This window comes from Aspergillus lentulus (genome assembly GCF_001445615.1).
Source record: "Aspergillus lentulus DNA, contig: Alt09, strain: IFM 54703, whole genome shotgun sequence".
In the NCBI taxonomy this organism is placed as follows: Eukaryota; Fungi; Ascomycota; class Eurotiomycetes; order Eurotiales; family Aspergillaceae; genus Aspergillus; species Aspergillus lentulus.
Window position 1 is genome coordinate 2103910 of NW_028322117.1, and position 13241 is coordinate 2117150.

Consider the following 13241-nt stretch of genomic DNA (forward strand, 5'->3'; position numbering starts at 1 on the left):
ATGGACATCACAACTATTTTGAACAGAAAAGGGTCTACTGCCGCTATCGCAGCAGAAGCTCAATATCAACAGCAGTTTGTGCACCACAACCTGGATCCTTCTTCATCGCCCAAGATGAAGCCTGAGCCTGGAGTGTCGGAAGCTTCCGATCAACAAGTCTTGTCATATCCTTCGCACGCTCCGCTGAACCCTATGCCCAACATGGCCCAGGACATGCGGTATCCGCCTCATGGACAACCCAATAGTGGAATGCCAGTTCTGCAGAATCCTTACGTCCCCGGAGCTTATACTGGGAGTGGTCAAATTCCCAGTGGTGCAACGCCCCAAAGGGCAGATCCTCCGCCGAAGACCTTCCACTGCTCGACTTGTGGCAAGGGGTTCGCTCGGCGTAGTGACCTCGCTAGACATGGTAAGATTTCCATGGGAATACATGCGAGAAGTAAAACATGGAGCCACTGACCACATTCTAGAACGAATCCATACAGGGATAAGACCGCACGCTTGCGATTGGCCCGGCTGTGGGAAGCAATTCATTCAACGTTCGGCTTTGACTGTGCACTCTCGCGTTCATACTGGAGAGAAGCCCCATATGTGCGAGAGATGCGGCAAGGTATGCAGACATACTCTATTCTGTAGTTGATAAAGCGTTTACTGACTCGAATATCTTGGCAGCCTTTCAGCGATTCGTCTTCCTTGGCCAGACACCGCAGAATACACTCTGGAAAACGGCCATACAAGTGTCCATATGCGAACTGTCAGAAGACGTTCACCCGTCGCACTACTTTGACGCGTCATCAAAACCATCACACGGGAACCATTGAGGAGGCCGCCGCAGAGACGGAAGCCAACCTGAGACAGAACAAAGAGAGAGCAAGGGCGCCTGGTGATGGGGTTTTCTCCGAGCACGCCTCGGTTCACTCGACGCCTTCCCCTGCGCACCATCCTGTGTCCATTCCACCTCCCGGTGACCTGCCACCTTTGAATATGCCTCGTTCCGCTGGCGACTATTACATGGGGAATGGATCTATCCCTCCTCATGTTCGGGGGGATTTCTCGCAGGCCAGCCCTCGCTCCTCGCCGACAGCCACGTCACCGTCTCTCTCGAGCTTCAGCAGTGCGCCACACCAACGACCATCTATGACATCGCACCCCTCCGGATACGCTCCCCCTCAGCCGCTTGAGCCGCCTGCTAATAGTGATCACCGACCCAACAGCGTCAGCGGGAGTCCGCACATGACGAGTTTGGGCTGGGCCTCGCCCTCTCACGGTAGCATTCCGTCTCCGGGGTCTGTGAATGATTTCAACTATCCTGAGCCAAGTGGTCCGGCTTATCCCAACTCCATGCCTCCCCACATGTACTTTCCCAACTCGACCATTAGGCGGCCAACGAGCACTGAGCCTGAGAACTACGAACTGAAGCCAAGATTGGGGGACAACGGGTGGTCCACTCCCGTGTAATGCGTGAATTTCCGCATTTGACAGCAGTCATCTACTACCCGCATTTGGTTCGATCTTATCGAATCAATTCCTAGCTGCGCAACGAAATGGCACTTGCGCACGGAATATTCGCTTTTCCTTTGTCACTTGTTCCCGTCTGGCTTTTCCCCCTTGTATCCCTAGCAGAAGCTAAATGGCGCTGCATCATTTTTTTTACCCCGCCTCCTTTTGTCTTGTTTTTGCTCATATCCCCTCATCATCATAATCATGCTTTTGCCCTTGCGGATTTGTTTTCTTCCTCTTCACGGTTACTTTGCATTGATAAGGCCTTGCATACGCGCGCTGGGAGGAGTCCGGACTAGCTCTGATTTGTGTTCTCTATTCGTTTCTTTCTGTTTAATGTGTGACACGACCAGGATGAAGCATCAATAGAGAGCTGGATGGCTCATGGCTAGGTAGGACGGGGTTCAGGAATTCGGGTATCTGTTTTCTATCTGTGGTTGTCATCGACATTGGTGATCATCTTGCGCGCTTTCAATCCCCTTGCATCACCCCTATACCTAATTTTGTTTGTGTTGTTGATACATTATTCCCCCTATCGCTTGTCTCGTTTTTACCCCTCGAATTTCCTTTGTATCTTTTCCTTTGTCAAAGAATCAACACAGGAACCTTGTAAATGAGCATTAGACAATTGTATGTATGATAGAAGCATATTAAATATCGAAGGCTGCCGGATGGCTTTTGAGAGATGGAGAGATAATAACAAGATCCTGGGCGCCTTAATAAATCATAGCAGTCAGTGCGGAGAAATCGGATATATGGATGTTGGTCACGGCGTCATGGAAAACCTGCATAATGCTGACTCAGGCAAATTGGAAACAAGACGACTAGGAATAATGCGTCCCCAGCCCAGTTACATTCATATCGAACACACCCTGCGCAGGACACGAGCAGGTAGCCGGATTCGAAGCGCGAGAGAAAAGTAAGGCGCCAAACGAAGTTGAAGAGGCGTTCTTTTCGCGGGCCGAGAGGAGACCAAAGCGGAGGAAGACCTCGGAGGTTGTAACGACGATGGAGATAAGGATGAGGACGATGATGATCCAAGTTTGATCTAGTGCAGCCGATTAGTCTGGAAGTCAGTCAGATGGGTTAAACTGTGGGGAGGACGCACGAGATGTTCTGTTATCGGCGATGGAGTCGGAGAGAATCTCCGCGAGGTCGAGGAAGACTCGGCATCGTTCGTTGAGGACTTGGATCCGGGGTTTGATCTCGAGGTATTCGCGGACGGCGTTGTAGAGCGGGTAGAGAGTTGGTTCGCTCTCCCAGAAGAAGTTGGGTACGTCGAGCATGTTGGATGCTATTGCAGAGTGTGCTTGTTAGCCTGGTAGGGAATGATGTGGGTTGGTTGAGGAAAAGAGCTGGTGTTGAAGTACTACTGGGATGGACTTACAGAGATTGACTTCTACGCGGCTTTTGAAAAGCTTGCCTAGGATACGGAAGACTTCTTCGCGCTTCATGCCCAGCTTGCCCGTCATGGCGAGTCTGCGCGGGACGTCCTTCGCCTCCGCCATTTGGCGCGCCATGACTTCTTCAAAGAAGCAGAGCTTGGTGCTTTGCGCGATGCCGTGGCTGATGGCTAATTTGATCATGTGGTCGCCGCTGCGCAGAGTGATCATGTCGTTGAATACCCGAGGCCGTGAAATTTCGGTCGAGTATTCGAAGTGAAATTCTTCTGTTTCAAAGTCCTCTTCATCCAAGGGCATGGTTGCCAGTGGTATGCGGGATCCTGTAGTAGAGGAGTTTGCAAACGCCAGATCGGCTAGGAGATCCTTTTCCTGTCTCTCTGTCAGGTTCCAGAAAACCACTACGCCGTAGCTGAAAACAAACATCTCTGCGACATCGTACGGTAGGCGCGCGGGCGCTGTTGAGGCAGGAGATCCTTGGGTTGGCAGATGACCAGGGACTGAGACTCTGCTGCTATCCCTCCCCGTATCGCTTTCAGAATGATGTAGGTCCTCGTCGAACTTGTTGATCAATGTGCCATCGAGCACCAATGATTCGCTAACATCGTGCAATGAACTATGTCTTTGATGGTGACCCCCGACAGAATGCTCCTCTGCTTCCATGACATAGTCATCATGATGGTCGCGAAGCTCGTTCCTCTCAATTTCCTCATCCAAAAGAGATTTGCCTCCGGGTTTCTTCACCATCGGACTGCTTCGCACCCGATAGCCCTCAAGACCAGGTAACAGCGGTAAATGGTACGCCGTATACAGGCAATCATCGTACAGCTTAGTCCGTCCGCCATGCTTGTCCTTGACAAATGCCGCCAACGAACTCATCTTGTAAGCCTGCGCCGTGCAATAAGCAGTAACACGCGCCAACTTTTCCGCACGACGGGCCTTGGGTAGCCGCTCTGCGTAGGTTTTGGCCTTTTCCGGGGCGACTTTGCGTCGATGCAGCAGCTCTTCTTCGGCCAGCAAAGGAGCAATGTCATTGTCGACGCCGAAATCACCCCCAAGCCTCTTTTGTGTCAACAGTCTCTGTCGTAAAGAATCGGGATCCAGATTCCTCTCCTTGGCCAGTCTCTGCACGAACTCCTCGTCCACCTCGTCTTCTTCCTCCTCGTTCAGATCCCCTTCCACTCCCTCCGCTTCCGGTAAAAGGACGAGCTTCTCGCTGACTTTCGTCGTGCGCGGAGGTAAACGTGGTTGCGCGGCAAGTCGACCCATCGTTGCTGCGGTGTTGGCCAGCCTACTTCCGCTTCCAATAGGACCAGAGCCACCAGCACTACTTCCCGCACCGATCAATCCGCCAGCTGCAGACGCTAGACGAGAGCGTGGCCGTGGTTGTGTCGTGGTCGGGGGTGGACCACGCTGTTGCATGGAGGGAACGTCGGAAGCGTATTGAAGGACATTATCGACGGTGATAAAGCGTGTACCAGGGGCACGACGAACAGGTTGAGGTTGTTGTTCGCGCGAGTCTGTGACCTATTACTCCGTGTAATCCCATTAGCATGCCGTATAGGATAGGAAGAACCTAATATGCGATGAAAGGAAAGCTCACCAGCACGTGGGGGCTCCTCTGGCCGGGCACTCGTCCACGGGCAGGAGACATGATCAAATCGATTTGCCGTTAATATTCTGTCGCGATATCAACTTCGATGCCCAAAGGCCTCCTTGACCGTGTTCCCTCGAATGAGAGTGCACTCGCAGGCCCAGGTAGTGCCTCAGGTTCTGGTCTCCGATTGCAGCGAGTCTTCGAGACTAATCGAAACTCGGGCAAAAAAAGGAGATTTAAATCAACATATCCACAATCTCAGCAATCTCAGAGCAGACAATCAAAATCTGCACCATACTCTTGACTCAGATAGCGACAAGATTAAAAGCAACGAACCAAGCCAGTCACTTGAGGTAGTTGATGCACAAACTCCGACCTTCAAAGCTTCACCTAACCTCTCCCACCGCCTATTGAATAAAACGGTCCTAGGCCTTTTTCAGACTGGCTTCAACGAAGAATGACGTCGTCCAGCCCGTAATTTGGTGTATCTTACCAAAATTACCGTGAAAAACGCCGTAACGAATACCTAGCAATACAGTCAAATACCAATCCCGGACTTTCGGCCAGCCACGTGCGCTACAGTGGAGCTAGGCCCAGTATGGATTAGTGGACTGGCTCTAGGTTGATCCGGGGTAATAGTAAGTTCCATGTTTCTCGTATTGGAATGAAACTTAAAGACGCCGGGCTGGACTCAAAAGGGCCGTGGAAGAGGTCATGTGAAGTACAGATGGCGTGGGACAATCTTTCAATTGAGAAAGCCATGAAATACACGGTGATGAGAGCATTGATTTAAAAGCGGAAGAAAAGTAATGAATCTGACGAACAATGATGGAAAGGCTAGACGGAGGGGTAACAATGGAAGGATTCCTGAATAACCCGGAATCGCAGTCCCGAATTGGGACCGAAACGGATTAGATGCAGTAGTCTGAAGCCACAAAAATACTTTGGTGATTATGGTGTTGAGTAGAAGAGCAAAAGAAGGGGGCAGGAACCATCAAGAGAATAGCATCAGAAAACCGGCTGAGGACCTTTTTTTACATCTGGAAATAACTTCATACTTCTATTCGATTCTAACAATAGTCATTGTATTGAAGGTCCGCGCCTTGCAGGAACTCCTTGCGTGACAACAATGCTCTTTTGTCTCAATTACATGCATATGCTTTTGCAGCACGATATGATAGGCCTCAGAAATGCAAATATACAAAAACGAAAATAAAAAGCAGAGGCCTGGAGAGGAAGTATTATCACAACGCCTTGAAGCATGATAAAAAAAAAAAAAACCTAACTTGCTTCACTATGCTTCCATATGCAATAAGCTGTATGAAGATCTGAGGCTTGCAAAAAATGGCATCTCAAATGTCAGACACCTGTATCTGACTTGAGTAACAATGTTTAATCAATATGCAAAGGACATCGAATGGCTCCGGGCCTTTAGAGACCATCCCGGAGTCGTCCGTGCTCGTCCCAGATTTCCTTCTTCATTCGTTGTAGACGAATATGCTGTCGTTGTAATCGCTCCAACTCCGCCCGCGGTGGGTCTGGATGCGAAGCCATGGAATCATGTAGTGCACGATACTTGGCGTAGTACTGCTTGAATTTCTGCGACTTCTCTCGTAATTGCTGGCGCAGTATCTCACGGCTGAGAGGCGGCGACGCGCTCCCAGTGCTGCCACTCGAAGTACTGACTGCCCGCCTCCGCTTGTGTTCTAGGTTGCCGGTTGTGCGGCCAGTCGTCTTGGACTGAATTGCAGATGGCCGGTCTGTCTCTGCCTTGCGCTTCAAAGGATTCACAGGCCCCGTTGTCTTAGCAACTCCGTTGGTCTTGATCGCTCCAGTCGACTGTGTGACCTTGTTCGGTTTGGATAACTGTGTGATAAGAGGAGAGGACGAGGAACTAGAGGTATTGTTTTGACTCGAAGAACGACTGCGACTTTGGGCATCCGATGCATTGGCTGGGGGAGAGGATCCGAGAGGCGACGGTTTTTGAGGTGATCTCTGGTTCGGTGCTCGGTTGGACGGCGGCCTCTTTGCAGCGACAGACTTGATGGAATTCTGAGAGGTTGATTCGGCTTTGGAAGGCGGGGCCTCGGACTGATTCACCTTGGACGTCGACGCATGGGAGGGATCTCCGACTTTGCCCGGCGCAGTCTGTTTGGGTTTAGGCTGGACCTTCGGTTGCTCTGGCTTCGCCTTCTCTGGTGCTGGTGCGGGCACCGGTGCATCCAGCATGTCTGTGTCATCTTCGTCTGATTCCTGAACAAATTCTGCCGATTTGAATTTGCCGTCCGTCTTCGATGCTGGTTTCCGCTCCGCCTTCTTGGTGACCCGTCCCGTCAGCGTGCTATTCGTGGAAGTCTTGCTCTTGGTAGGATTTGCTCGTTTTGTAGAAGAATCTTTGTCATTGGCCCGTTTCTTCGGAGCTGGCGCGCCAGATTTGGGAGCTGGCTTTGGAGTCGGGCCATTGGCACTGGCCCTATCAGTCTCGTGACCGGTCGTATAGCCATCCTTTCCGTTGTCGTCAGATGCATGCACTTGAATTTTTGGAGTAAGAGCCTTTTTAATAGGCCCTGTCCGCAGGTCCAATCGCGACAAGCACTTGCCCTTGCCGCGTTCTTCTTTGGGGAGCAACATTTGCCAGAGCTTATCCGAGCGCGATATCCGCATCCGATCAAACGCCGATATGGCATTTTCGATAGCTTCTTGCCGCTCCTCCTGGGAAGGGTATGGGAAATTCCATACGTCCAGTTCTTTGTAAGTCTTGTCCCTAAGATCGAACTTTTCAGGGTCAATCCGGTTTTCGATGCCGTATTTCCGAGCCAGAGCTGAGCAGTCTTCAAGGGACGATCGCGTTTGGCGTGCGAGAAATTTGGCAGAGACAGCACGCACGGCGAGAAGATGAATGAAAGGTACTTTGAGGGCATCGAGGCGAATGCGGTCCTTGTTTTGGGAGGAGGGTGCGGATGTCGGAGTGAGCGGCGGTATCGGTGCTGGAGAGCGAGACACGCCAAGGGCTGGGCTCGAGGATAAAGAACGGTTGGCGGTATTCTTGAGGAGACGTTCTTTCTCTATTTCCACCTTGGTTGTCGGCTTTCGAGCCAGGATGGCAGCCTCTCTACCGGTGCTGGACCTGAGATCGCCCGCTCGCAGAGCTTTGACTTCATCAATGCTCGTAATCATGTGTGTTTTCTTTGATTCCTTCCCTCTTTCAAAAGCATTCAGGCTCTGCTCAAGGTTCGCCAAAGCCTGATCAGTGGCCGCGGTGGCCTCTTTGGCCCTTTGAACCTCTAACCTGTGACTCAGAATGCCTGCGAAGTATAAGTTCTCTTTGTCGGTGGAGCTAGCGGCGTAGACCTCGGATCGGTGAATTTCGGGTGCGGAGTGAAATTGCTGCGTTTTGGAGCCGTAGTACAGGGTCGGGTGTTTGCCTAATCGAATTCGAGCTGTTTGATCTTTCCGTAAGCTCTGTATGAGTTCATCAAGAGTACTCTGAGCCAGATTCAGTCGCATGACGGGAGGCGGTTTGGCAGTGGCATTGTCTCCGGGGTTGTCTCTTAGTAGAGACAACCCAGTTTCGGGAACGTCGAGAGCAGACATGGGGAACTGTCAGAAAGTAAATTGATGTACGAAGGGCCGATACGTCCAGACTTCGGAGGCAGGAGAGGGATTGGTAGGGTGAGCGGTTGCGAGATCGGGAACAGAGGCGGACGGCAGCGTGGAAGCTGCAGGTTAGCGGCCGAATGCAACAAAGGACGAGGTAAGACGATACGCCATAGATCAAAGCGACGATTGACAATGGAGAAGACAAAGGGGAATTTGCATGTCAGAGAACAAAGAGCAATCGGGAGTCACCAAAACCCATGGCAGAGGGAAGGGTTGGTGGTGAAGTTGTAGTAGAGGAGAGAGCGGAGGAAGGAAGGGAAAAAGAGAGAGAGTGGAGGGAGGAGAGACCGATGAGATGGGACGATGCCAAATGAGCCAGGCTGAGCAACGAGTGTTTAATTAATTAGGCGGACTTGAAGCGGAGGACAAAAGCGACGAAGAGGAAAAGAGCGAGGAGAAACACAGTGAATGAGTGGGGAGAGCAAGCGGTATCACTCAGAGTACCCTTTCTGGGCCAAGTTCGAGCCCGGATGATAGTGCCAGGCCCGCTGAAGGTTGTTAACCCAATCATTCAGAAAGCTAATGAATGAGGATGGAGTCCATAAAGCTAGGTAATTTTCATACCTAATAAGCATGATACTCCGACTATTATTAATTAGTAGAACAGTCTACTTCTACCTACTATCTAGTGTATTTTTCAGTTTCTTTCCCCTGCTAAGTACGGAGGGAGTATTTCTCTTCAATATTCTCTTTAGCCACCACAGCAATGGGCTTTACGTCGTATAGAAACAAAGGTGTGGCAAGTCAGGGCCGGACAACAAAGTCGTCATCACGAGCATTGGAGATAACGGCTCCCATTGGATGCCTGTGTTACTCAGATTTTCCTGGGCCGCATTGATCCTAAGGTACAGAAGCAGGTGGCAGAGGTAGGTACATAACACATACAAAAGCCTGTTGGAAAGATAATCAGAAGGGCAGACGCATGGGAGCCGATAGTACCTTTGGTCTGATGATAGTCAAAAGGGAAAAATGGGCACTGTAAGCTAGTCATGATTGGTGTACTCTCCACGACTCGTTCAGAAATGGTTAAACAGATGGTAGGGCAGTCTGGGTAGGTAGGATTGTTGGTCAGCCTTGAGGTTCGCATTTAGATTGCTGTACAGAGGATAATCTGCGTAAGGCACGTACGCCATGGTATGTAACGTTACCACGGTTCAACTTAAGGTAGGTATGGTAAGGTATCTATCTGCTGTTCTTGAGTGCCTTGGTAAATATTGATTGACAATTATTATGATACTTCGAACAGTTTCTGCTTTCATTTCGTGGTATAAAGTTATCCCTTTCAATACTTCATAGTACCTATACTCCATTGACTTGAATCTCTTCCTTATTTATGTTTCTATTTTTGTCCATTTTCTTTTGTCAGCGTCAAAGTGGCTTTGACGCCTTGAAACAATGCATATAAGGTAAAATGTACCTAAGTTAATCTGTATTGAGTATGAATACGGAATACCATTCAAACAGCGTAAACCAAGAATAATTACGGATGACGGAACTGCTTGTCTGGACAACGCTACGGACGCTATCCTACGCCATGGCCATGCCCACCTGTGGCCCCCACCATAACCAGGATCACTGGGACCGCTGGGTGACAAGAATGGATCCACCATCTACTCCAAATCCTCCAGTAACAATCATTTGTGCATCCATCGATCCTTGACGGACCATTCTGTTCGTTGTCTCTTATTCATATTATTATAGACTGCGAAGGATCTGGTAATAAGTAATTGAGTAGAGAAGATAGTCTACGCTCTTCACTCCGTTCCTCCGGTCTTCTGGCAGGGGAGGGCAGATTTCGTATGCCGAGGAGAGAATACGAAGCGGAGTACAGGATAAGTACTGTAGGTACAGTATAGCCATGGACCGGTGACAATTTGACTTCCATCAATCACTCTCGGTAAAGTAATACAGACGCAGTTCGAGAGGGGAAATCGAGCAGAGAAAGTTTATTAAATGAGGCAATATTACCTGAAGAATTGTTGCATGATTCTGTCTTCATTATTGTATCAACTTAGCGATCCAAGGAGAAGTCATTTCAAGCTCTCTGGTCACTATGAGAAACCAGGAAATCCTCTCTTTCTCTGGTTGATTCTGGAGATTGAGAAGTCAAGCAGTTACATCACTTTTGCTGCTGACGGTGAACTCCTGACCTCCCGTGCGATTCCCGATTCTTCCTAGTTGAATACCAAAGGGTACCGCCCGCGATCAGCGTTGAAGGGCTGGTTCAGCTTGATGGTCCTCCGTAGATCACCCGTCCAGACCAACGGCGAGTCTCGATCTTTGCTCTCTCACTCTCGCCCTGTTCCTCTTTGCTCATCTGTATTACTTGATACTACAAATTATTACTACTACCCGCGCGACATCACTTCCCCACAAGTCCAGGATAAGGTAATGGAATGCAAGGCAGCTCCGAGTATGTAGTTTGGTGGACGTGCCTCGACAGCCACAAAAATGTACTTCTTGTTCCCATTGAATTATAACTGCCAACAAGGTATATGTAATTGGACCGCAACGAAAATGCACATACATAAGGCAAGGTAGCGCGTATCAACCATATTGAAAATAATGATGATGTGCAATGATCCGATCCTCAATAGCCGGCCGGGATCTAACCGAAACAGACCAACCTGATGGTCTCTCAGCACTAGCAATTCCATTGGTTGGGAGGTGTTCCTTGACTTCCTGGTCGTTCTGCTTGTGATCATACTGTCACAACCTTGTGTGGTGGAACACCAACAGCTTCTGAGGTTGCGGACAATGTGTATGAATGGATATTATTATCTACCGTACAAAGAAGGTACTTTACGGTAGGTTGAAACAATCCACAACCGTTGGACGGGACCGCCTTGTTAATTCCATGGAGGGATGGGTGTGTCTACCATCCTTATAATGGCGTTTGAGGCGCACAATACCTGCTGCGAGATGGATTTCTTGCTTGACGCTGGTATCCAAATTTCCGCAGCTGCATTTCCGATACCATTAGGTTCAAGCTAGGTGTTGGAATGACTGTGACAGCGAATCGGACACCCAAAAGGGAAAAGGCAGTGGAAGTTGGAAGTAGAGCTTAGTAAGCAGTACATAGTGCCTTGTAAGCTCACAGATGGTGGTCATGTAGTAGCAGAACACGCAGTTTGGCTCTAGTTACAATGATGGGAATTCAATACGCTGTAGGGCCAGTCTACGATAGGGTCGTCTGTCTGATATTTGCGCCAGTCAAGGAGGCTGGGAATTTGTCATGCCGATTAGACTACTCCAGAATCTATCAGCAGGGAATGAGCTAGGACCCCGAATCAGGTTTCTCCATGACAGTCTCAGCGATCGGCTTACAAGGAGTAACTTCGGCCATAGATACAGTCCAGAACTTGTTACATCTTTGGCATGCTTTCTCCATTATGCCTTATCCAACGTAGCATAACAAACAGCGTTCCTCTTCGTGTTATTCATTTGCGTGACAGTCGTCCACGTGTTTCTCGGCCTCGGTTTCCGGAGACGCTTAGTTGGCTAGCGGAAAAAGCGTGCAAAGAAAGAGAGGAAGTGACTCAGGAATGGACGAGGCCCGGGTTAGACAACTCAGCTCGGTTTTGCCACTGCGATATACTGAACTGTACAGTTGGACGTAATCTCCTCGTAGATAGAGGGGTAGGCTATGTGATTCACATAGGAAATATCACTGGGGAATTTACCGGAGTCCGTGGACAATTTAGAGCACGTAGTGCAACCTTGAATATGGCATGTACCGACCGCGAACTAGTAAGGCAGGCCCCGGCCCAAGTTTTATCGCTGAAGTGCAGAAAAACATCTGCTTCAATGCTTAAGGTAGTTTGTACTATATATCGTGACTGATTGGCTGGTTTGGTCATCTCATCTAGGTAGTCTACACCTCAATAAATGAGGTTATCTCTCTCTTCCGGAACTGATGGCTGGCTGGAAGGTCGATCATTGGTGGGTCCTATGAGAGTCAGGCACTCTGAGCAAAGTCGACACGTCAAGATTGTTCCAGTAAAGAAGTACCTCTCTAGTCTACCTCTTGAATTTACTAGTGGATACGATAGAGTTCTATCACAAGTGCTGAATCTCATATCACCTAAAGCCATGATATTCGACGTCTACAAAGGGAGAGCTAACATATAGAGAGAGATATTTTTTCGCACGCTACTCTACCTCTTATGGCTAATAGAATAGTACCAGGAGTAAGAACCCCCTATGCTTGGAAGTAGGTCCACATTTGTACTCACACCTGATTCAGGAAATTCCTCATTCAAAAGGTTCCCTGAACCAAGTGGCCCTGAGGTCTCCATATCAGTGTATTCCGTCTCCTCCCATGAATGAACTATTTAGTTGCCCCTTTACCCCTGTTTCAACTCAATTCAATTCTCATGTGCTATCTACTCCGTAATAGTCAACAAACTGAAGGATTCTCTGCTAGTTTTCTGGAAGTTCAACAATTCAAGTTACTTCTAAAATTAACCACTACTTCGTTGTACTTTCTGAACCATAGCCCGGCCTGATCTGCAAGATTTCAAGACACCCAAGCCTCAGTGCTGAATGCACCTCAGTATTCTATCCTCTCTTGGGAATAGATACCGTACTACCTTAGTAGCGCATCCATTAATTACGCCCAACTAAGAGCCGTAGAAAACATGGAATAATAAGGCACTAAGGCGAGACATCTCGGTACCTACTTAGGTAGTAGATACTCGGTGGATATCGGGCAACTGAGAATTGCGCAGCCGCGCTACGCTCCAACTGCTCAGCTAGGAACATAGTTCTTGTTTCGCAATCTCGATCTCTACCGAATAGAGCAACCATCACGATGTCAGTCCAGATCTTAAAATGGCATTGCTGCTATTGCATCATTATGAATGGGCTTTGAGTGGTAACGATCCTTACCTACCTTACAGGGCAGACCCCGGTATAGTGGACGGGTAACATGTCATACCGACCTAAGGTACCTAAGTACTAAAGGTACTGAATACCTAGGTAGGTTAGCTCCGTGAACTCGGGTAATTTACTTTACTCTGAAATACCAATACATACAAGGGCTACTAGATACCCCATACACGGGCAAAATTCCTTTAACGGTC

At 49.1% G+C, this 13241-nt stretch overlaps 3 protein-coding genes across 3 annotated transcripts; 1 reads left to right on the forward strand and 2 right to left on the reverse strand.

Annotated features, from left to right (window-relative positions):
- On the forward strand, positions 1–1458 carry ALT_5512 (putative C2H2 finger domain protein; the record flags this gene model as incomplete). The annotated part of the gene is made up of 3 exons (XM_033554730.2): positions 1–409; positions 471–610; positions 673–1458. The coding sequence occupies 3 exons, from the start codon at positions 1–3 to the stop codon at positions 1456–1458; spliced, it is 1335 nt and encodes a 444-aa protein (XP_033410621.2).
- Positions 1459–2324: 866 nt separating this feature from the next.
- On the reverse strand, positions 2325–4554 carry ALT_5513 (RMD1 family protein; the record flags this gene model as incomplete). The annotated part of the gene is made up of 4 exons (XM_033554729.1): positions 2325–2548; positions 2609–2794; positions 2888–4427; positions 4504–4554. 4 exons carry the CDS (start codon positions 4552–4554, stop codon positions 2325–2327), a joined length of 2001 nt encoding a protein of 666 aa, XP_033410620.1.
- A 1374-nt stretch (positions 4555–5928) lies between these two features.
- ALT_5514 (uncharacterized protein) lies at positions 5929–8091 on the reverse strand (the record flags this gene model as incomplete). Its single annotated transcript, XM_033554728.2, has 1 exon — positions 5929–8091. One exon carries the CDS (start codon positions 8089–8091, stop codon positions 5929–5931), a length of 2163 nt encoding a protein of 720 aa, XP_033410619.2.
- Positions 8092–13241: the final 5150 nt, after the last annotated feature.